The sequence below is a fragment of the Arvicola amphibius genome, chromosome 4 (genome assembly GCF_903992535.2).
Source record: "Arvicola amphibius chromosome 4, mArvAmp1.2, whole genome shotgun sequence".
Classification (NCBI taxonomy): Eukaryota; Metazoa; Chordata; class Mammalia; order Rodentia; family Cricetidae; genus Arvicola; species Arvicola amphibius.
Genome location: NC_052050.1, coordinates 52,472,665 through 52,495,748, shown reverse-complemented (window position 1 = coordinate 52,495,748; position 23,084 = coordinate 52,472,665). Strand labels below are relative to the sequence as shown.

General features: G+C 46.8%; 1 protein-coding gene across 2 annotated transcripts in view; it reads left to right on the top strand.

Annotated features, from left to right (window-relative positions):
* The first annotated feature begins 837 nt into the window (after positions 1-837).
* Pik3r6 (phosphoinositide-3-kinase regulatory subunit 6) overlaps positions 838-23,084 on the top strand; it is a 49,011-nt gene continuing 26,764 nt past the window's right edge. For both annotated transcript variants that reach the window (XM_038326903.1, XM_038326902.1), the window contains exons 1-4: positions 838-1,005; positions 13,490-13,586; positions 22,171-22,254; positions 22,978-23,069. In XM_038326903.1, coding sequence (XP_038182831.1) covers positions 13,574-13,586; positions 22,171-22,254; positions 22,978-23,069 — 189 coding nt within the window. In that variant the 5' untranslated portion in view covers positions 838-1,005; positions 13,490-13,573. The remainder of the gene's footprint in view (positions 1,006-13,489; positions 13,587-22,170; positions 22,255-22,977; positions 23,070-23,084) is intronic.

Genomic DNA, 23,084 nt, shown 5'->3' with positions numbered 1-23,084 from the left:
AAGCAACGAGACGGGGCAGAGCCAGAGGGGAAAAATGATACACATCCCTGAAACTGCATTTTTCTTAGGGTTTCCTCTACAAAAATGAGGGTGTGAACAGAACCTAGTGAAGGCTCCACAAGGAAACAAACAAATAAAACCCTGTAACCTTATGGCCCCAAGGCTGCAAGTGACAGAGGCCTATCTCAGACAGGCTAAAGCAGGGACCTCACTGGATCGCATAGCTGAGCAGCGTAGGACTAAATTAGGCAATGGGGTTTCAGGCATGGCTGGATCTAGGTGCTTAAATTACAGCCCTGGCAATCTGCCTCTCTCCAGAGCCAGAGCCGTTTACCAATGGAGGAGCCGGTGAGATTAAGGGAAACAGATCAAGAACAGTTTTGCCATGGCTCAGGACAAAGCTTTTGGGATGAGGAAAGTAGTGTTGATGGGACTTGGTGAGGTTCAGATGCAAATATGGGGGGCAGGTGCTGTGATGACTTGGGGTTTCTGTTCTGAGCTGAGAGACAGATATGCAGGTTTGGAGTGAAATTGTTCGGTTTGTACTTGTTGCCTGGGAGGAGCTTGAAGGGTATGTGGCCCAGGTGCCCAGTGTGGGTAGAGACACAGCTGGGATCCCTGGACCTCTGGGAAACTTAGGCTACTGCATCGAAACCTCCTACGTAGGAGAGTGGACCCTCTGGAGTAGTAAGTCAAAATGAGGAACCCCCTGGGACAGTGGGTCACCACACCCACTTCTTAAAAAAAAAGACAGCCCAGCAGGATATGCCTGGGAGGGGCTTTGAGGGCCCTGAGGAAGGGGAAGGGGAAGGAAGAGGAGGGGCAGGACTGGCTGTGTAAGGCAGAGCTTTCTCTGGAGATCTGGAGCCCACAATCAGATACATCTACAGTCTCTCCTTGGCTCCGCGGGGATAGCTGGTCTTTTGGGACTGTTGGTCCTAGACAGGACCTCAGAGCCCATTGGCTGGAGGATCCGGGACAGTGAACAACTGCAACCCAGCAGAGGTAGGTGACGACTGGGGTGGAGTCTTGGGGAGGGCGTTGGAAGAGACAGAACCTAGATGCTAGCCAGGGAGGAGAATGCCGGAAAGAGAAACCTCAGGAACCCGAGTCTTCGAAGGCTTATGCCGATGTGGTAACTACTAAGATTTCTGCCAGCTATTTCTGTTCAACCTGTTTTCAGATGCAGAGAGGACCCCCAAGGTCCTATGAGGAGACCTCCCTTGTTTTGTCCGTTGAACTCTGTACCTGCTAGCAATAATGAGGCTACTGTCAATGCTGTGTGGTCGCAGTTCTCTCAGCAACTTGAGGGTGGCTGGGTAAGAGCTTCACTACCCCTCTTAGGTTAGGAATAGACGGAGGTCACAGGGAAGCCGCAGGTTGCAGAATGGGTAAGTGTACAGGGAGATTCCCTAGAGATTCCTGAATCTCTATCTATGCTGCTTCCGGAAGATCATCTGTCCATCTTGCTGCTGGGCATTAAGGTACTGTAATGCCAGGCTGGCTGATGCTACACACACACACACACACACACACACACACACACACACACACGGAGGGCGGGCGGGGGGAATCCTCTGCCCCTGAGATGTTGGCCTCCTGCCTTGGGTGTCTGGCACAGATAGTAAGACACACTAGTTCCGTCGTGAAACAAGACTCGGGGATATGGGTCAGCTATGGGGAGGGTGAGGTGAGATCAGGGTGAGGCTTCAGAGGTAGGGAGGGCTTGTGTGTAAAGGTGGGGCCCAGGGGCACCCCCCAGGGGAAGGAGCCCAGTGTGCAAACAAGCAGGGCAGTGGGCGCATGACTTAGGATGAGAGAGCAGAGAGCTGGGGACTTTGTATGGCAAAAGGTGCCCAGAGTTGTGGAGGAGCCCGGTATGGGCCTGTTCTCACTGATTTAGCTCCAGGCAGGTGTCATCTGTTACCTGGCATAGTCCTCCTCCCTGTCCTATGTGACAGGTGCTGCAATGGTGTCTCCTTTAAAGATGAGGCGAGCTGAGAGTACAGCTCAGTGGCAGAGCACAGTGCCAAGCAGGCACAAAGCCCAGGGTTCCACCCCAGGCCATGTAAGTAGGTAAATAACGTAAAATGGAGGCGCAGAGGTGTAAGTCTTTCAGACCAGTAGCCCCAGTGGTAGAACAGGTTAGACCCTGGGGGGTGAGGGTTGGGATGCAGGGCCTCAGCACCCCTCAGAGGCCTGCTACAACAGCCTCCTGCTGTTTCCAAGACAACTGGTCACCTGTGAAAGGTACACAAAGGTCAGGCTTCAGTTCCTGTGGTTCTTCGGACTCCCCAAGAACAATGTCACAGCCCTCACTGCTCTGTCCCATCCAGGTGTTTCCTTCCAGCCTGGGAGAGACACCCCAAGGAAGTCGGCCTATGGGCCTTCACAGAGCCATCCAGAGAGGCGAGGTCCTTAGGAATAGTTAAAATCCTGATTGGCCCTGTGGGGCTGTGGGCTGAGGGGGTCTCAGAAACTCAGCCCTCTGCCTCCCACTTCTGCTTGCCCACTAATCACAGGCTGCAGTTTGGATGTGCCCAGTGAGCACATGCTGTTGCTTAGTTAAAAGAAAGAGCAAGTTCTGTTTCCTGTTAAATGTGTGCCGCCCCTGAAGTTGGGGAGGACACTCTGGTGGGAAGGGCGGCTGGAGAGGCTCAATGGAAAGGTGAGAGAGAGGTGTTGGAATTAGGTGACACAGGCTCCGTGGGCTCTTTCTATCTCTGTCTGTCTCTGTCTCTCTGGGCGGAAGCGAGAGATTGCAGGTCATAGGAAAACAGCAAAGCTACCTGCAAGTTCCCTGTCTCCGCTCCCTTGGGCTTTGCAGGTGGGGCTATACCAGACCGTACATGAATAAAATGTTTTTATCTCTGGGCAACTAGACAGCCTGCCCTAGGAGACAGGATTGCAGCTGGAGTCTAGCAATGGACAGGGTTGCGAGGCCTGGCTCCTTCAGAGCTGCCAGCCCAGATGCTCTGAGCTTCCTACAGCTGGGCTGCTGATAGGCTCACTTGGCAGCTATAGGGCCCAGGGCTCCCATTCACTTTTCCCACCTGTTTCACCTTTAAGGCTGTGGCTTGCTGAGAACACACCTGCCCCAAGGGCTGTCCCTTGCTAATATTCTTGACTTAAGGGAGAGCTCCCCAGGGCCCCAGTCCCTCCTTCTGTCACCTCCCTTTTTGTTCCCGATCTTATCCCTTCGTCAAGAATGGTAAGGGATCTTTTTGCTTTAATTGTGTGTGTGTGTGTGTGTGTGTGTGTGTGTGTGTGTGTAGCAAGCACCTGGAGGCCAGAGGACAGCTTGTAGGAGCTGCTTCTCCCTTCCTGTGGGTCCCAAGGATCAAACTCAGGTTGTCGGACTTGGCTGCAAGCCCCCTTGCCCACGGAGTCATCTCATTGGTCCAAGAATGGTGAGGGGTCCTTTAGTCCTTCTTACAGTTGTCGCTTGGAGGCACCACACAAGGCATAAGTCTCCACAAGCCAAGACAAAGGATTTTATTCCTCATGGTTTCCTGAAAGTGAGCAGTGGGTATCTTGCTCATCAGTTCTGCTTGCTGTCCAAGTCCATGTAGTCCACGGGGAGCTGACCCAAAGGGTCACTGAACCACAACAGGGCAACCCTGGGCTTGGAAAACCTGGACCCTGGGTGACCATAAGTAAACTAGGTAGCCTTTACCCTGAAAGGAGACATTCCGTTGCTTAGTAAAATATTGCTGGGATGACAGACATCATCCCCCAGGCCAGCTGTGTTTCCTGTACATTTTGAGACACTCTCGCAAAAGCTCCCAAACTACACATAAGCGCAAACCCACAGAGAAGTGACTCTCAATCTCCCACTGTCCCCATGCTTACTGCTCCATGGCTGCACTCCCTCTTAGACCTTAGGCACCCTCCTCCCTCAGGATTTGGCCTCTGTTGTTCTCTTTGCTTAAGATATCTCTGCTGCAGATGGCTGTCCCCTGACTCCTTCAGGTTTCTATCCAGATGTGACTCCCCCTCAGGAGATTCCTAATTACCCTTTTAATAAGAGCAGCACATACCCTTGAGAGGTAGGGAATGAAGAGATGTTGATTGAAGAGCAGGAAGCTTCAGTTTAGGAGCAAGTCGTTACTGGAGATATTCCCGCAGCATGATGATAGTGGTTAACAGTAGTGTCTTATGTACAGATTGTCCCTGGCTCATGAGTTTTGACTTTACAGGGGCATGGAAGCACACCCGCACAGCCACCTGCTTTCTGTACTGAATATATCCCGTGAGCTACTTAGCACTTCATTATGAACTTGGCTTCACATTAGATGGTTTTGCTCTGCTGTATATAAGCTGGCATAAATAAGTCCAAGCATGTCTAAGACAGAAGAGGCTGAGATGTAATCTGGGTAAGTTAAGGCAAGTACATGTTTTAGCTTACGACAGGTCTATCAGGATACAGTCTCATCATAGGCTGAAGACCATTTGTATTTGAAAATCATTAAGGCTGGGTAATGGGGGCAGATGCCTTTGATCTCAGCACTAGGAAGGCAGAAGCAGGTGGATCTCTGTGAGTTTGAGGCCAGCCTGGTCTACAGAGTGAGTTCCAGGACAGCCAGGACTACCCAGAGAAACCATGTCTCAAAAAACAAGACAGAAAGGAAGAAAGGAAGGAAGGAAGGAAGGAAGGAAGGAAGGAAGGAAGGAAGGAAGGAAGGAAAGAAGGAGGGAAGGAAGGGAAAGAAAAGGGGCTGAGAGATGGCTCAGAGGTTAAGAGCACTGACCGCTCTTCCTGAGGTCCTGAGTTCAATTCCCAGCACCCACATGGCAGCTCACAATTGTCTTTAACTCCCATTCCAGGGGATCTGACACCCTCATACAAACACACATAACCAAACACCAAATCACACAAAATAAATAAGTTAATTAAAAAGCATAATAAATAAATAGATCTTTAAAAAGAGAAAGAAAGGAAGAAAGTAGAAAGGATCGCTAAGAGCAAGAAAGAAGAAATAATTAAGAGAGAAAACACAAGTATTTTTAGCACAGAAAATGTTAAGGACAGGATGGGGGGGTCAGTTCACTTGATCTCAGCACCCCATATTTCAAACTGTCTAACATCACTTTGTGAGTGGTAAGTGCACACTATTGCAATCTGTCCATTTATGATGAAAAATAAAAATAAAAAACATTTCAGCATAATATCAGTCCTTAAAACCACTTCCCTTCTCCTTGGCTCCGGGACCTCTCATCCCCCCCTCCTAAGCTCCGGGACCTCTCGTTCCTCCTTTTCAACTCTACTTCTACTGCGTTTGTCTCATAGCACATAACGTAATTGTTTAGTTTGTTGTTCAGGCCCTCTACCCCCACTATAAGTTTTAGTTTGTTTCCATATACCCGGAATCTAGTGCAATACAGACAATGCTCAAATATCGATGTGCATATTAAATCTGAGTTTTCAATGCTGGCCACAGATGCAGCTTTTCCAAAGCTGTGGGATGTTTCTGGGCAAGAGAATGGATGGACCAGAGGATAATTGACAAAGATGCTTGCTTTTGCTTTAGAGTCACTTATGCCTTCTGATTTTGAACACATGCAGGGATTTTAATCTAAAAAGTGAAGTTTAACCATCAACTAGGAAAAGCATTGTGTTCAGATTCTCCACTATCAGCGTGCGACTCTATGAGTGGGTAACTGATTAAGCGCCATTGACATCAGGGTGCTGCAGAAAAACAGCCAATAGGATGTGAACAGATGTGTAGAGACTAGCCTTTTGATTGGCTCATGTGGCTGTGGAAGCCAAGGAGTCCCACGGTGTGCCCTCAGCAAGCTAAACACCCAAGAAAACTCATGCTGTGGTTGTAGCCTGAGTCCAAAGAGCTGGGGAGCAAGGAAGCTGGTGGTATGAGTTTTTATTGGAATCAGGTTTGAAAACCAGGAGTACTGATGTCAAGGGCAGAGAAGTTGAACTTCCTGCCTCTGCCACTTGGTTCTGTTTAGGCAATCAAGGAACTAGATGCTGCCCAACCACATGAGTGAGGGTGGACCTTCTTTACTGAGTCCATTGAGTTAAGCGCTAATTGAGAAATACCCTGCTGTGGTGTAGATCTTGAATGTCTACTAGAGGCTCATATGTTTAAAGCTTGGATCTTAGCGTGTGCTATTGGGAGACAGTAGAATCTATAAGAGGTGGGGGCCTATGGGTGAGAGAGATTTAGTTCATTAGAGGCATTCTGTGAAGGGAATTTTGACATCCTGGCTCTTTCCTCTCTCCTGCCTCTCCCAGGTCTTTCCAGTTGCTCAAGCTAACTTCAAATTTGTGGTCCTCCTGCCTTGGCCTCCTGAGCCCTGGGATTGCAGGTGTGCACCAACGCACCCCACACTTCCTCTGTATCTCTTACTCTCTGGATTGGGAAATTGGTGTTTTGCTTCAACCATAATGTGCTGCCTCATCCAAAGCAGTGGGGTAGTTAGTGGTCGTGACCTCAAACTTTCCAAATCATTAAAAAAAAATGAGCCTTCTCTATTCATCAGTTAATTTCCTCAGGCACTTTCTACTTAAAGTAACGGAAGGCTGACTAATACCCACCCTCACAGACATACCTAGAAACAATGTCTAATCGGCTAACTGGGCATCGCTTAGCCTAATCAGATTGATAAAAGTTAGACCAACACAAATACGCTGTGGTTATCAGGTCTGTAAATTATTAGTAGTAGTTAAATGGTGGACCAGGAGTATGTGAGCCTGTTTGAAGAGTCTTGGGCAAATAGAGACAAGCTGTGGTCATTAAAAAGTTATAGACTGGTCCTGCAAGATGGCTCAGTGGGTAAGGCACACTTGCCACTCAAGCCTGACTGCCCAAGTTTGATTCCTGGAACCCAGGGAAAGGTGGAAGGAGAGAGCTGACTCCACAAGGCTATCTCCTGACCTCCACATGCACTGTTATACACACACACACACACACACACACACACACACACACACACACACACATCTCATAGTAATAAGAAGGAAAGAAAAAAAAATTGTACAAGGTAGACCAGTAGTCCCTAGCAACAAGGCTGTATTTCATCTATCTATCTCTGATTCTTGGACATTGCCATACCCATAGATGTTCAGGAACTGAGAAGAGATCCAGAGGGGCCTTTGAGTCAGCTGAGAGGATGTTCTAAGCCCACAGGGGGAAATGTCATGCCCTTTTCATAGACAGTTATCTCTGATTTGGGTCCCTAGTTTATATTTGAGATGACCATACTTTCATCTGATTTCCCAGGCTTCTGAAGGCTGGCCCTTGGGTGGAAGGCAACAATGACTGGTACAGGGCTGTAGCCAGCACAGGAGGCACTTGTTTAAGTAAGAAAGGGCATTCTCCTGAGTGGATAATTATAGTAAGCCTGTCTTTGGAAGGGTGAAGTACAAAACCTCACCTTCCCCCTGGCTAAATCACAGAAAGACCATTGGTGTCCTGGGCTGGACAAGCACCCATTTGCTCCCTTTGGCAAGGCTCAGTTCTCACTTCTGGGCAGAGGAGTCACACGCTGGCAGGTAGAGCATGCAGGAGTCATTTGGGAGAGGGTGGAAGTGGCCTCTCCTGCAACAGTTTCCATGCTCTTCACGGCACATGCATAGACCAATCAGCTGCCATCAAGACTCCTGAGAAACCAATGGGAGGCACCTGTTAGTGTAACAGGGTAAGCTTTAGTTCCTACGGCGATAAACAAGATGTTGATGCCTGTTGAGAATAAACTGAATTCTGTTTGTTTCCACTTCTTGTTCCGTGCGAGCAGCTTCCTTGAGGACTGACCTCAGATGCCACAGAGGCCAGGAAGTAGATCAGAGTTTCTGGGTAGGAGGACCAAGGGGACAGCACAGAGTAGCTCTGGTACCCATACAAACAGGTGCAAACACTGGATAAATGATGATGTGCCAGCTTCTGGTAGAATAAACACACAAATGAGGAGGCTTTTGTCAGGGATGGTTAATGCCTCTCTGTTTAACATTAAACATTAAATTGTTTTGTTATTGTTGTGTTGCTCTACTTAGTTTTGTTTTTTGTTTCACTACGTGGCTGTTCTGGTGCTTGCTAGACCAGGAACTCATAGAGACCCACCTGCCTCAGCCTCCTAAGTGTTGGGATTAAAGATGAAAGCCACCACACCCAGCCGAGGTTTTTTTTTTTTTTTTCTGTTGAAAATCGGCCTAGATTTCTTTTCCTTTGAAATGATCTTACGTTCATTATAAGCTTACCTTACCGGCACATTCATTTTACTTAGGGCCAAAGCGGCTCTGTGAGGTTTGCAGGGGTCAGGGAGGGGTGACAAAGGCAAGGAAGGCAACCGTAAGTGAACCTGAGATCTTAGTTCTTCCCTGGTTCTCTCATTCACCGACTTGTGCCCTGTAGCAGTATCTCCCACCTTCACCCACTCATCACACAGTGTAACACATACCCATTGTCCACCGGGCATCACTGCTGCTAAGGTAGTGCTGAGCTCACATCCTAGCCATTAGTGGAGGAGGAGGAGGAGGAAGAGGAGGAGGAGGAGGAGGAGGAGGAGGAGGAGGAGGAGGAGGAGGAGGAGGAGGAGGAGGAGGAGGAGGAGGAGGAGAGCGGATGCAGGAATACTGATGCTGGGACTGAAATCAAAGTCTGTGCAAGCGTTGTCTTGCATGAGATATCAGGATATCACTTGCCCAAAATGAGTCCCAAGGGATAGAGAGATGACTTGGAAATTACGAACACTTGCTGTTCTTGCAGAGAACCTGTTTGGTTCCCAGCACCTAGTGGCTTACAACTGCCTGTAACTCCAGCCCCTGAAATCTGACATCCTCTTCTGACCTCCCCAGCCACCTACACATATATGACACACATAAATTCATGCAGGCGCACGTGCATACACATAGTTTTTTTAAAAAAAAATCTTTTAAAATGAGACCCAAATGTTGAGAAGGAGCCAGCTGTGGGGGGACACTGGAGGATAGCTGCTCCAGGCAGCAGTGTGTGAGGACCCTGAAGACAGACTGAGATTGGCAAGTGGGAGCAGCCCAATGGGTTCAATCCCTGGGACCCATGGGTGGAAGGAGAGAATTCACTGTGGCACTAACCTCCACATGCACATGGTAGCATGCATGAGCCCATGTGCTTGCACACACACAGACACACACACACACACATACACACACACTCAAGAAGTTAATAATAATAATAACTTAAAAGAAGAAAACACAGAACTATAGAAAAAACTGGGGAAATCTGAAATACTGTGATCTACATGTCTATATGTCTGGTCTTTCACTAAAAACTTTGGAATCATCCTTTATAATGACATCTCTCCAACAACATTCTTGCCCCATAATCTTTAGCCTCCACAGTTTCTATGCCTGCCCCTATAAATCTCAGTTTCTACTTACAGGTAGTTATCTGAAATCCTGCTGACATTTTTGTTAGGATTCATTTACCTACTGCTCAGTCTGGGGGGACTCACATCTTAACAGATCTCCAAACTGTGTGCCTCACTATTGATATAGGCCTTCTTATTTTATTAACATTCTCATTATTTTTTGTTTGTCTGTTTTATTTTTTGAGACAGGGTTTCTCTATGTATCCTTGGCTCTCCTGAAACTTGATCTGTAAACCAAGCTGGCCTTGAACTCACAGAGATCCCTGCCTCCTGAGTGCTGGGATTAAAGGTGTGCACCACCACCATCCCACACATTTTATAATTCTTATCTTACAGGTTCAACATGTTGCTTAGATTTGCACCTTGGCATTTTTTTCTTTGTTTATTTTGGTGCCATTGAAATGATCATATGTTTTAAATTAGGGGCTCCAGTTACTTAGTCATAGTGTATGAAGATATGTCTGATGGTGCATGTTGACTTTGTTTCTTGTGCCTCTACTTAAGTTATTCACCGGTTATAAGAGATGCTTTTAAAGTTTTATTTGTTTGTTTGTTTGTTTTTTGAGAAGGGATTTCTCTGTAGCTTTTAGAGCCTGTCCTGGAACTCGCTCTGTGGACTAGGCTGGCCTCAAACTCACAGAGATCCACCTGTCTCTGCCTCATGAGTGCTGAGATTAAAGGCATGTGCCACCACCACCCAGGTTTTTTTTAAAGTTTTCTATTACATTTGTCTGAATGTTTGTGTGGGTGCTCACATGTCTGCATGCTGCATGCATTATGGAGGCCTGAGGACAACCTGCAGGAATCAGTTTTCTCCTTCCATCATGTGGATCTCAAGATTATTCGGGTCGTCAGCTTTGAGAACAAGCACCTTCACTGGTTGAGCCATCCTGCTTACCAGAAGTGCACACTGTGCGTGCGTGTGTGTGTGTGTGTGTGTGTGTGCGCATGTGTGTGTGTGTACATGTACCTGCAAATTCATTTTGTTTGTTCTAGGGTTTTCTAAACCTGTAACAATTTGTAGGCTATCAATTATTTTAAGCAAGTATTCCAATGCCTGCAGACAGAGTTCTATTATCTGCAGTTTTATTTCCTCTTCCAATATGTGTACCTTGGGCTGGCTCTAGCACAGAAGTCCCTTTGACAACAAGGCAATCTGGTATGTATGCCTGCTTTCCTCTCTATTACACTGGCAGGGATTTCTAATGTCAAATTGAATAGCTTTGGCGGCAGCAGACAGACACCCTCGCTTCTGTGCTGTGGTGTTGACAGATGTTCTTTATCAGATGGATGAAGTCCCCCTGCTCCTAATTGTCTGTGAGCCTTTGTCATCCATGACCACTGAAACTGTCAAACACTTTCAGTGCCTCAAATGATAGGATCATGTAACTTTTTCTTCTTTTTAATCTTTACCATGGTAGATTACATTGATTGGCTTTCAAATATTGGGCTAGTATTTCGTGACTGGGGTAAATCCATCAAGCCATTGTGTCTATATTGCTAATACTTGGTTGAGGGGCTTTCCATATATGTGTGTAGTTTCTTTTCTTTTCTGTTTTTTGTTTGTTTGTTTTTTGATACTCTCATTGCCTGGTTTTGGTGTTGGGATAATAAGAGATTTATAAAATGAGTTGGGAAATGTTCCCTTGAACCCTGTTTTCTGAGCTCCTGTGGGATTAGAAACACATTGATGGGCTGGGGAGATGTCTCAGCAGCTACTTACTATTCTTACAACCAAGCTTGATTCTCAGCACCCATACAGCATGGTTCACAACAGCCTGAAACTCCAGCTCCAAGGATCTGATACTCTCTTCTGGATTCCATAGACATTGCATGCAGGTGCACAGCTCCTGCCCCGCCCCTCCCTCCACATATACACTAAAATTAAATCTTTTAAAAACACTTTAAAATAAATATATTGTTTTATATATTTGAAGATCTCCTAAGTGCTGAGATTAAAAGATTAAAATGTGGTCCACCAATACCTGACTATTTGAACACACACACACACACACACACACACATATATATATATATTGCATTGGTGGTTTTTCTTTGCCTACATGTATATCTGTGCTAGGGTACTTGATTCCCTGGAACTGGAGTTATAGACAATTGTGAGCTTCATGTGGGTGCTGGGAATTGAACCTGAGTCCTCTGGAAGAGCAGCCACTGCTGCTAATCATTAAGCCATCTCTCCAATCCATATCTGGAGACTTTTTAAAAGTTATATTTATGGTTTTTATTTCAAGTTTACTTTTATTAGGGTCTGTGAGTTTGCTTTGTATGGTTTCAATTATTTTAAGTTTGTTAAGGTTTGTTGTACAACCTGTTCATGACCTACCCTGCTGGACATATTATGTATACTTGAAATTATTGCATATAGGGTTCTATAAGTGTTGATTAAATTCAGCTGATTGGTAGTGTTATCTAATGTTATTTGATGTCCCTATATTCTTTTTTTGAAAAGATATGTGTTTTGCCTGCATATATAAATATGCACCACATGTGTGCCTTGTGCCCATAAAGATTAGAAGAGGGTGTCAGGTGCCCTGGAATTGGAATTACAGGTATTGTGAGTTAATAAGTGGGTGCTGGGAATTGAACCCAGGTCTTCCACAAGGGCAGCCAGTGTTCTTAACTACTGAGCCACATCTCCACCCCAATTTCTCTATATTCTTATTGACTCTTCTTCTCCTTGACCTGTCAGTTACTGAGAGAGATATGCTGAAATTTCCAACTATAATTGTAAATTTTCCCACTTATGTTTTCATTTTATTAGGTATTCTTTCTTGGATTTTGAGGTCCCAAAGGTGCACAGGTAGACACACACACACATGATTATATGCATCTTCCTCATGAATTGAGTCATTATCATTTTATAATATCCCTCTTTATTCCTAGTAAATTTATTCCTCTGATATGTGCTTTGTCTTGTATTCTTATATTCACCTAGATTCCTTAACTTTTTCTTAATGTTCTCATGATGTCTTTTTTTTTGTTTGCTTCTAGCTTATTTAAACCAATGTATTTGAAGCAAATTTATTATAGACTGCATAGAATTAACTCCACTTAACTTTATAGCATCCAAGCTGGGCATGGTGGTACACTCTTCCAATTGCTGCATTTGGGAGGCAGAGGCAGGAGGATTGCTGCAAGATTATTTGAGATCAGCCTGGAATTCATAACTAGCTTGGGGCCAGCTAGACCTAAATAGTAAAATCCTATTTCAAAACAAACAAGCAACCCCTGACCCTTCCTTCATACTATCCATTCTGACATTCTTCTCTTGGTGAGTTTAGGCCATTTACATTTAGTGTAGTTACCGCTGAATCTGGAGCTCTGCTGTTTTATTGTTGTCTGTCTTGCTATTTTTTGTTGTTTATCTGACAGAGAAAGGGTAGCAGGGATTCCTCTCCAGCCCTTGGGACCAAAGTCCCTCTAGTTAGAGAGGAGTACTTCCTTCCCTTCCTCTGACTTTTACACCTGCACCGCCACCACCTCCAGCACCATTGCTCTCCCCTTGCAGGAGTACCTGGGGCTACATCAGAAAATGGAAGAGAGAGAGCGAGTTTCCCCTCTCTCCAGTTTAAAGGGCTCTTTTCTGTAGCTCAGACAAGCAACAGAGGGCTCCTTTTTTAAGGTTTTATTTTTAATGGTGTGTATGGGGGTGGGGGGTGGGCATGCCTGTGAGGGCAGATGCCCATCGAGGCTAGAAGAGGGTACTAGATGCCCTGGCATCTGACTTGTTACAGTTGGTTGTGAGCCGTCCGCTATGGTCTGGTCCTGTGAAAGCGCAATTCGTGCTTGTAGCTCCTGAGTCATCTCTCAGGCGTCCCCACCCCCAACTTTTGACCTCTTTCTAAGAGTCTTCAGTGTGCACTTTTGACTGCTGGGTTGGCGTCTTGCCAGGCCGGTTATAGAAGAATGGGGAAAACAAACCTTGTTGCTTCATGGTTCTTGCTTGAGTTCTGGTTTCCTTCTACAAGCTTCCTGCTCTGGTTTGGAGCTGCCCCACGTTTCCTACCTGGAGGTTTGCGCTGCAGCTGGCAGGCACGAATCCTGGACATACTCTCTGCACCTTCCCACCTCTCGCGCTAACAAGCTGCCTCTTATTTTGCAGAACAATCTCTGCGTAGAAACCACCATTCTACTTTCCACTCCGCTGCCTGAGACAACCACATCCTCCTCAACCCAGACAGGCTTCATGGAGAGCTCAGGTCAGTGTGCGGGGGTGGGGGAGGGCATCTCCAGGAGGCCTGACTGCTCGGTGAGGAACGTCAATGCTGGGGGCGAGCATGTTTCCAGGCCTCGGAGGGTCATCTGCCCAGCCGGGGGCTGTGACACCCTGAGTGTGAGAGTCTTGAGAGAGTAACAAACACACGCCTATGTGTGTTCTCAGCTGCCTGCAGGTTAGTTAGCTGAATGGTGAATAATAACTGCTGCGGAGTGATGGTGGCGCACACCGTTAATCCCAGCACTCGGGAGGCGGAGGCAGGCAGATCTCTGTGAGTTCGAGGCCAGCCTGGTCTACAAGAGCTAGTTCCAGGACAGGCTCTAAAGCTACACAGAGAAATTCTGTCTTGAAAAACTAAAAAAAGAAAAATAATAATAATAATAAAAAAAAAGAACTGCTAGTGTTTATTCCCCGGTTCCTAAAGTTCCTCCTACTGCTCCCTGTCATATATGCTTCATTATCGACTCCTTCCCTCTTATACCCCTCCGCTCATCTCTCTCACACACATACACATTTAGATCCAGACTCTGCCTACGGAAGAAAACATGCAATGTTTCCTGAGTCTGGCTCTTTTGAAGATGACAACTTTCAAATAGAGCAAACGACCAAGCAAGTTCTATTTCTAACAGTCCTGTGGCCTTGGACAAATAACCTTCCCCCTGCAAGCCTCATTCCCCACCTATAAAGTGGGAGGGGAGGCTCTAGGGTCCCCTTTGTAATTTAGATGATTGGGATTTTTTTTTTAGAAGTTTTTATTTTATGTGTATGGATGTTTTGCCTGAATGTATATCTGTGCGCCACTTGAGTGTCTGGTTCCACAGAGACCAGAAGATATTAGATTCCCAGGAACTGGAGTTCCAGACGGTTTTGAGCCACCATGTTTGGGGCTGGGAATTGAACCTGGGTACCTCGAAAGAACAGCCAGTGCTTTTAATCATTTAGCCACCTCTCCAGCTTTCTTAAGGTCCCTGTATATATGACATTTGACAGTTAAAGAGGCAAAATAGGACAAGACCTGGAATCTATAAAACAGAACATTTTCCCTGCCAGTGTCACGGGACTTTTGCTCAGAATCACATGAATTATACATTGAGAAGTATTCTGTCTATCTATGAGTCAGTCAAGGAATGCTAGCTGCTGTAACAAATGACTCCAGTTATCAGAATAGCGCAATACTCATTTCACATTAATCACACTCCAATCTGGGCTCTAAGCAGTCTTCCAAGGTCTTGTGGCACCACCATCTCCAGCATGGATCCTTGAAGGCCACTGCTGCACTGGAACAATATGGGTGCAGGGCAGGAAATTCTATCACTGGCCCTGCAAATGACAGGCTTCACTTCTGTCTTATTCCATTGGTCAGAATTTGCTGCACAGGTCTCCAACAGCAAGGGAGTCTGGGAAATGTAGTCTTCCTGTCTTTCTTAAGTTGATGAACATTTAGCATTGTCTTGAAGTGTGAATTATGCCTAATTGTAATATCCAGCAATACCAAGATCATTATGAATTCTAGTGTCATCCCTTATTGCATATTCTTTCTCCTTAGAGCTAGGCTTGCAAGGCCTGGGAAGAGCTGCAATCTTTTATCCATTTGACTGGGGCCTCCAGAACCAGCTATGCAGGATTGTATGGCCTAAAGGGATATGAAGGCTACTTTGGGGGCCAGTCCTGTGTTCTGGCCAAAGTTGATTCAGGAGGTTCATGTATGGCATTCAATATTATGTATGGCACAACACTACTCACTGGGTGTTCAGGTGCCCTTTTCCCTGTGACCCCATAACCCTTTTCTTTCCTGGTCTTGGGGAGCCTAGCCTCTTGGAACTGAGAACACTACGTTTCACTCTGACTCCTTTTGGACAACCCAGGTCAGATCAGTTAGCTAACTGGGGTCTTCAGGGTCAGGCAGAGAATGGAAACCAGAAAAGGCAGAAGAGACAGGATGGGGAAAAGCAGAGAAGCTGCACCACATCCTGGGTCAGCTGCTTCCCAGCCCCTGCCCATCACCCCATGTCAGAAAGACTCACTCCCAGGGTCACCAGACTTTCAGACTTCCAAGAGATGCCAAGCACACAAACTTTTAGAAAAACTTCCTGGTTCTTCAACATCAGCAATTGATTTAGTTTTCAGAAAATACCACACAAGCCTGAACAGACCACGTCAACAAGACAGCCAGGGGCAAAGCTCGAGTCTGGGTGGGATTTGAAGGCTCTCAAAACAGCGTTTGTTTGTGCTATCTCCAGGGCCTACTGGCAGCTTCTCTACTTTTCTCTGGAACATGAAAGACAGACAGATCAGAACCATCACTGGTTTAAATTTTTTTATGTAGTCCACATCAAGAGGACAATGGGGGAAAGAGAAGAAGGACAGAAATGAGGGAGGGAAAGAGAAAGGGGATTGAAAAAAGAAGGAAAAAATTCAAGGGAGGGGAATCAGGAAGAAGCCATGGGAAGAAAGAACAAAGGAAGGGGGGGAAGAAAGGGAAGAGAGAGATTGAAAAGACATAGGGGAGGGAGAAGGGAGGAAGAAAGAGAAAATATCAATTAATTTACTAATAACTTACCTTGCATTAATTCATCAAATATTCATGCAAGGTAGAGATGGTTAGATGGGAGGGCAGGTTGGACAGTGGCTTCCTGACAAATTTGGAGAGCTATGGCCTTGCTCAGCAAGGTGTCCCCGTGGGTAACCCTAGCCATTATCTCCTGCATACCTTCAGACTTGGGGGAGCTGGGAATTAGGCCTCAACAGTGACAAGCGTCTCACAGAGACAAGTGAGAGGTGGAGGAAAGTGAGCACTTTAGAGATGGTGATTATCTCCGGACTTTACACTTGCCCACCTCAAAGCCATGGAGAGGCTGCCTGGTGGCCACCAGGACGGAGGATAGCTTGGCCTCAGTGGTTCAATTTGAGCCACCACTTGCCACTGTTGACATATGTAGCCCCTAGCCTGCTAAAGGAATCCGAGACAATTAAGGTCTAACAAAACACAAAGCTGGGGCAGCGAAGAGGAAGCAAGAAGAGAGGCCCCAGCCCCTTGACATGAGCTGATGTTTGGAACTGGACTCTAACTCAGCTGTGAGGCTCTTGGCAGCCAAGTCAAAAAGGGAAGCCCTGAGGTGTGTGGTTTGTGTTGTCTGTCGACTAGAGAAGATAAATCATTTGTGTACAGGAACAGTCTTGGCGGGAAGTTACAGCAAGGGAAATCTGTCCTCCTGGGGAGTGATTCCATCCTTCCCATCCTCGTCTAGCTCCTCCAGGAAGCAGACACCAAGATGTGTGAGGATTTGCTCAAGGAAACACCTGTGAGACAGAGAATAGGCAGAGAGCCTGACTGTGAGGGCTGACTTGCTAGGGGATGGTGTGTGTGTGTGTGTGTGTGTGTGTGTGTGTGTGTGTGTGTGTGTGTGTGTGTGTGTGTGTGTCTGTGTGTCTGTGTGTGTGTGTGTGCGCGCGCACACGTGTCTGCACATGCGTGCATGTGTGAGTGCGTGCGGTGTCTGAGAGGAATCCGGAGGACAGTTCCACAGTGTAGTAGTGATGGTGGAGGAACCTGGAGCCAAAATTAGCCATCAGAGGACGTCTCTCTTGGGAACGAGTGAGAAAACCACTGCCACGCTCTGCAGGGCCAGCAAACACAGAGCTGGGCACGTTCCCAGCACAGCATCACTTGCAGACCCGGCAGGGGGCGGTGAAATGGGCTCTCTGGCTTTGCTAAATCATTTGCATATTCTCCATCTTCGTTGGTCCGTCATGTCAGCACAGCCTTCAGAAGGAAAAATAAAGTTTACTCCGAGGCTTGTCAAATGGCAAGGAAGACTTCATTCAAGACTGGCAGGGGAGAGAAAGCAGACTCAACTCAGAATACAGAAAGACATTTGGGGTTCCCAGCTTCAGAGCAGAGTGGGGACTCAGCAGAAACTTCCCAAGACTCAGCAGGGCTCTTGCTGGAGGCAGGTCAGGTTCATAAGTATCGCAGGGGCAAGGAGTAGGGAAGGCTGGGGATTCTCTCTGAGCTGACGTGCCGGGTTGGCTTTCTTGATGAAAGTGAAGTGGACAAGCGAGAATCAGGACAGAGGCCAAGGCTGAGACTCAGAGGAGCGTGGAACAAGGGCACTAGCACCACCTGGGACAGCCTAAATCAAGCAATGTTGCTGTCACTACCTGGGACAGTATTCATGTGACTTTGGGCGGGGGTCGGTTTCAAGACAAGGTTTCTCTAGGTAGCTCTGCCTGTCCTGAAACTCGCTCTGTTGACCAGGCTGACCTTGAACTTACAGAGATCCACCTGCCTCTGAGTCCCAAGTGCTGAGATGAAAGGTGTGCGGCCACGACTGCCCAGCTGACATTTTTTATAAAATAAAGATATTTTATAGAGGTTTACAAGAAAGAAGTGCTCAGAAGGAAAGACAAGACACCCCAAGAACATGGGTGTGAGGTTCCCCCAAACAGCCCCTCGCCACTGTCTTTACAATTGTTGAATGTAGGACTTCGGTGGCTTTGAAGTTATTATCTTTGTTCAGCATGGAGAAAGTTGCAGACCGAGGAACCTAAGTGCGCTCACGAAGGAAGGGGTCCTGAGGAGCTTCTCAAGGGTTACACTCTGTATGATCACAGTCTGGATTGCCGGGATTAGGAGTCTTTACCTGGAACACCTTGTTTAAGGTTCTTAGACTCCAGCTTGGGAAGGGAGTGAGTCTCACCCAAGATCAAATACATTCAGGTTTGATCCATTGAGCCATTGCTGGTTTAACCGGAGGTGTCTGGGTAAGAGAGGAATAGGGATCTGGGCAGACAGCCTTGCAGCACGTATTCTTGCCGGAATTCTTGCTTCTCGGCTCCAAGTAGACTTCAGGATGAGAGCTCCCCCCATCTCGCTTCCCCGTCATTTTCTGTCTCTCTATTCTGTCTCATTTTCTTCTCTCAAAGGTAAGGGTTACTTAAGGACTGTAGATGACCCTGCCCCCGATCTGTCTTCTATGACTATTTCCATGTGAACAAAGATGTAGACCCTATCTATCTAGGAATCAGTCTTGATCTGAGCCAGATGTGGTGGAGCACCCCTTTAATCTCAGCACTCAGAGGCAGAGGCAAGTAGATCTCTGTGAGTTCAAGGCCAGCCTGGTCTACAAAGAAGTTCCAAGATAGCCAGAGCTGAAAGAAACACTGTCTCTACAACAAAGTGTCTCAACCTAGGCAGGCGAGATGGCTTGGTAGGCAGAAGAAGCTTGAAAGGCTGGTGACCTTAACTGGATGTTCAAAACCCGTGACAGACGCTCAGAACAGACTCCTGGAGGTTACCCTCTGACCTCCACATGCCCACTTTTGTAGCAGGCTTTTTCTTTTAGGCCACCAACCAGCTCCCAAATCATGACACAAAGTCGTATTAATTTGAATGCTTGGCCTTAGCTTAGCTCTTTTCTTGCTAGTTCTTATAACTTCACCTGTTTCCCTTCATTTGTGTTTTGCTTCGGGGCTTTTTACCTTTTCTTTCTTTATGTCTGACTTTCCTGCTGTCTCTATGTCTGGCTAGCTGGCAGAAGCAGGGCTTCTTCCCCAGGCATCTCTCTTGCTCCCTCCCTCTTCTGTTCTCCTTTCTCCTTTCTCCCCAGACTGTAGTTCTCCTCCTATTTCTTTTCTCTGCCTGGCAGCCCCACGTATCCTTTCTCCAGCCTAGCTATTGGCCATTCAGCTCTTTATTAGGCCAATCAGGTGCCGTAGGCAGGCAAGGTGAAACAAATGCAACACATCTTTACATAATTAAACAAATGCAGTATAAACAAATGCAACACATCTTTACTCATTAAAGCAATATTCCACAATATGGCTGACTTGGAAGGGCCAGCTTCCAGTCAGCACCCAAGATATAAAATAAATAAATAAATAAATAAAAATCTGTGAATGCTTGGGAAAAATTCTTCTGTATCTGAGGGGGAAAAGTAAGAAAACAAAGACTTTTCTGATAGCATCTTTCTCTTTTAATTCATCTTAAAAGTGTTCTCTGGAAATCTCTCTGTCTCCACATAGCTACATTCTTTCCATACAGCTACATATCCCTCTTCACACACACGTCTCTCTCCTACATGGTTGTACATCTCTACACACAGTTACATCCATTTTCACCAGGCTGCACTCTTTCTCTTACACGCCCTTCTCCTCTTTGTCTCTTCTCTGTGCACCTGCGTCCTCCTTGCCTCCACAGTTTCCAATCTCCACACAGCACAGCTGTGCACCTCATTCACACAGCTCTCCACCACACAGCACAGCTGTGCACCTCATTCACACAGCTCTCCACTACACAGCACAGCTGTGCACCTCATTCACACAGCTCTCCACCACACAGCACAGCTGTGCACCTCATTCACGCAGCTCTCCACCACACAGCACAGCTGTGCACCTCATTCACACAGCTCTCCACCACACAGCACTGTACACCGTTCCTAGGCACAGCTCCTCTATGGAGCAGCAGCTCTCTTGCATTACTCCCTCTCTCACACTCACACACACTCACTCTCACACACATGCATGTGCACACACACACACACTCACTCTTTACTGACTCTTTCACTCATTCACTCTCTCACAAATCTTCTTCATCTCTCAAGCCTTCTCTCTCTGCCCATTCAGCTACATTCCTCACTCAGTGCGCGCACACACACACACACACACACACACACACACTTCTGCCCAGCTCTTTCAACAGCAGCCCTCTACATAGCTCTACATACCACTCCTCTCACAGCCAAACTCTGGACAATTACATGCTACATGTTCAGGGCCTGACCCTTTTTCATAGCACAAGATAAGTCATATAGTTTCCCTTAGGTTAGCGATGTCACATTGACAGGCCAATGAGTAACGTTTGGCCATGCACACAGCTCTAAGTTGGTGAGAGTTCTCAGACAGAAAATGACATTGGGATTCAAGACTTAAAAATAACAATTAGTAATAGGGAGTATGTGCAGACTATGCAGACCAAAATTGCTTCAAGCTCTGACCTTGAATCAGCAAAACACCTGGGAAAATGACCTCGTGTATTTGTCTGTATGGGCAAATTAGTTGTCTATGTAAAAGGCTGTCTTTGTGACTAAGAATTCTCCTATGTCAGTCTGAGTTATGAAAAATATCCTAGTATTATTTCTATTCGTCAGAAATATACACTTAAGCAGAAATCATCTTCCTGACCATCCACAGCTATATGCATACCCAATAGATGGAATATTTACATGAGATAAGCATGCAAGCAGTGGAGAAACACCCATAGCTGTTATTAGGGAAGGGATGCAGTTCTTAGGGAAGAAACGAATGACACATGAGAGAAATTACAGACAGGAGCAAGCAGTCATTTACAGCCAGTGACCCCATGGCTTTGTTTAGTGGTTTCCACAACAGGGAGTTATATGTCTGGTGGGTTGACTTGTTAAATAGCCATTGTTACCTGCTGTATACTCCCACGCAGCTCTCAGCATCATAGCACAAATAAATGTAGCACATCTTTGCCTAGCTAAAATAATATTCCACAACACACCAATGCACACATGTGCCTACATCCACACACATACAACATACACACACCAATCTCTACACATACACACAGTAATAAAATTACCAATTGAAGAAAGTATTTTAAGTCTTAACCTGTCTTATCTGACTAATGTAAGAGGACATGAAGCTTGGAAACTGGCAGGCCACCTCTAGATTTGGATGTTGTAATTTGTGAGTCTGTCTCCAACAAGACTTCAGAAGAAACCTGGGTAAGACACAGATTTAAGGTGGTAATAACAAGGCAGGATGCTCAGCTTCCTCCTCCGACCTCCATACACATGTGCATGGATGCACATATCTGAACACACATGTGCATACATACACATGCAGATGCCCACACACACACACCAAAAATTTTTGGGTTGGGGGGAGGTTTTTTGAGATAGGGTTTCTCTGTGCAGCCTTGGGTGTCCTGGAACTGGCTCTGTAGACCAGGCTGTCCTAGAACTCACAGAGAACTGTCTGCCTCTGCCTCCAAGTCCTGGGAGCATGCACCACCACCTCCTGGGTCACACACCAAATTTTTTAAAAAGTTACTATAACACAAGCACTGCTATACTAAGATAGTTTAGCTGGTAATCAATATTACTACTAATGAGTAATGGAGGAGAATGGCATGAAATTTTACCATGCTCCTCTGAGCAACAAACCATTTAAAACTCACCAATTATTTGTTTCTGGAATTTCCATTTAATATGTTAAGACCATAGTTGGTGGTGGGTAATTGAAACCACAAAAAGGGAAGTCTCGGATAATCAGGGACTGTACTGCCGTACATCTACACTTGTCAAAATGCTGGTTTTACAAAGAACACAGAAATGCTGATAGGAATACTATCTCCCAGCTCAGCTCAGAGCAGTGGGCTGGCTGCTAACTCTTTGATGGATTACCACTGGTGCCTCTTAAGGTTTATAGGATGGCTAAGAATTTTCTCCTGAGGATGGGCGTGGGGCAGCAGTGAGCTCAGACCGGCTGAGTGCCACAGCTCCTGACCTCAAGGTCACCCCCCACACACACACTTTCAGATGTGGAGCTGGACTTCCAGAGAAGTGTGCAGGCTGTGCTCCGAGAGCTCAACACCCCGACCCCAGCCCTCCAGAGTAATCGCGGTAAGAGCTGGAGGAGGAAGCAACCACTCCTGACACCCATCTACCCCCTTACTCCACCCCCACCCCTGACCCTATCCCCTATCACCACCCCACCTCCCCTGTCCCAGCCAGCCAGCCAGCGCTGCCCCAGGCATTCCAGGAAAGGCCAGGGCCCGGGGTTCTCAGATGAGGGGTCTCCAGCCTGGCGTCCTCAAATTAGGGATTTCCAGCCTAGCTGTCTGCTTATGAAAATCTACCCAATGCTTCTCTGCTTCCTGGTCCAACCCTCCTAGAGTCAGCACATTGAGACCATAGTTGGTGGTGGGTGGTTGAAAGCACAGAAAATTGAAGTCTCAGGTAAGAGGAAACTGGACTGTCATACTGTAGGCAGTAATCAGGCTCTGCCACCCTCTTTCCTGGTCACCTTCCCCACTTCCATTTCCAAACAAAACTCTCTTCTAGGACCTGGAAGCATTCAACAGGTGGCTGGGGCTCTGGGCTGCAGATATCCCTTCTCCACGCTCCACACGCGCACCTCTGCCCCCTCCTGTGGCCTCTCCCCTTGTTTTCTGGGAGCTCACTGTCCAAAAAGAGCCATGGGAGGAGCTCACCACATGCACCTGGGGTCAGCTCTGACGACAGGGTCAGATGTAGCTGGCCAATCACACTCCAGGACCCAGGGCTCAGAGGAATAGCCTCTAGGAGCCTCCCATCCACTCAGCCATGACCTTTTCTCTGGCCCAGGCATGTGGAGGTGGTCTCTGCATAAGAAGGTTGAACGGGATCCAGGAAAGAGCTCCGTGTTGGTCCGGATTCTGCTCAGAGAGCTGGAGAAGGTTGGTGCTCAAGCT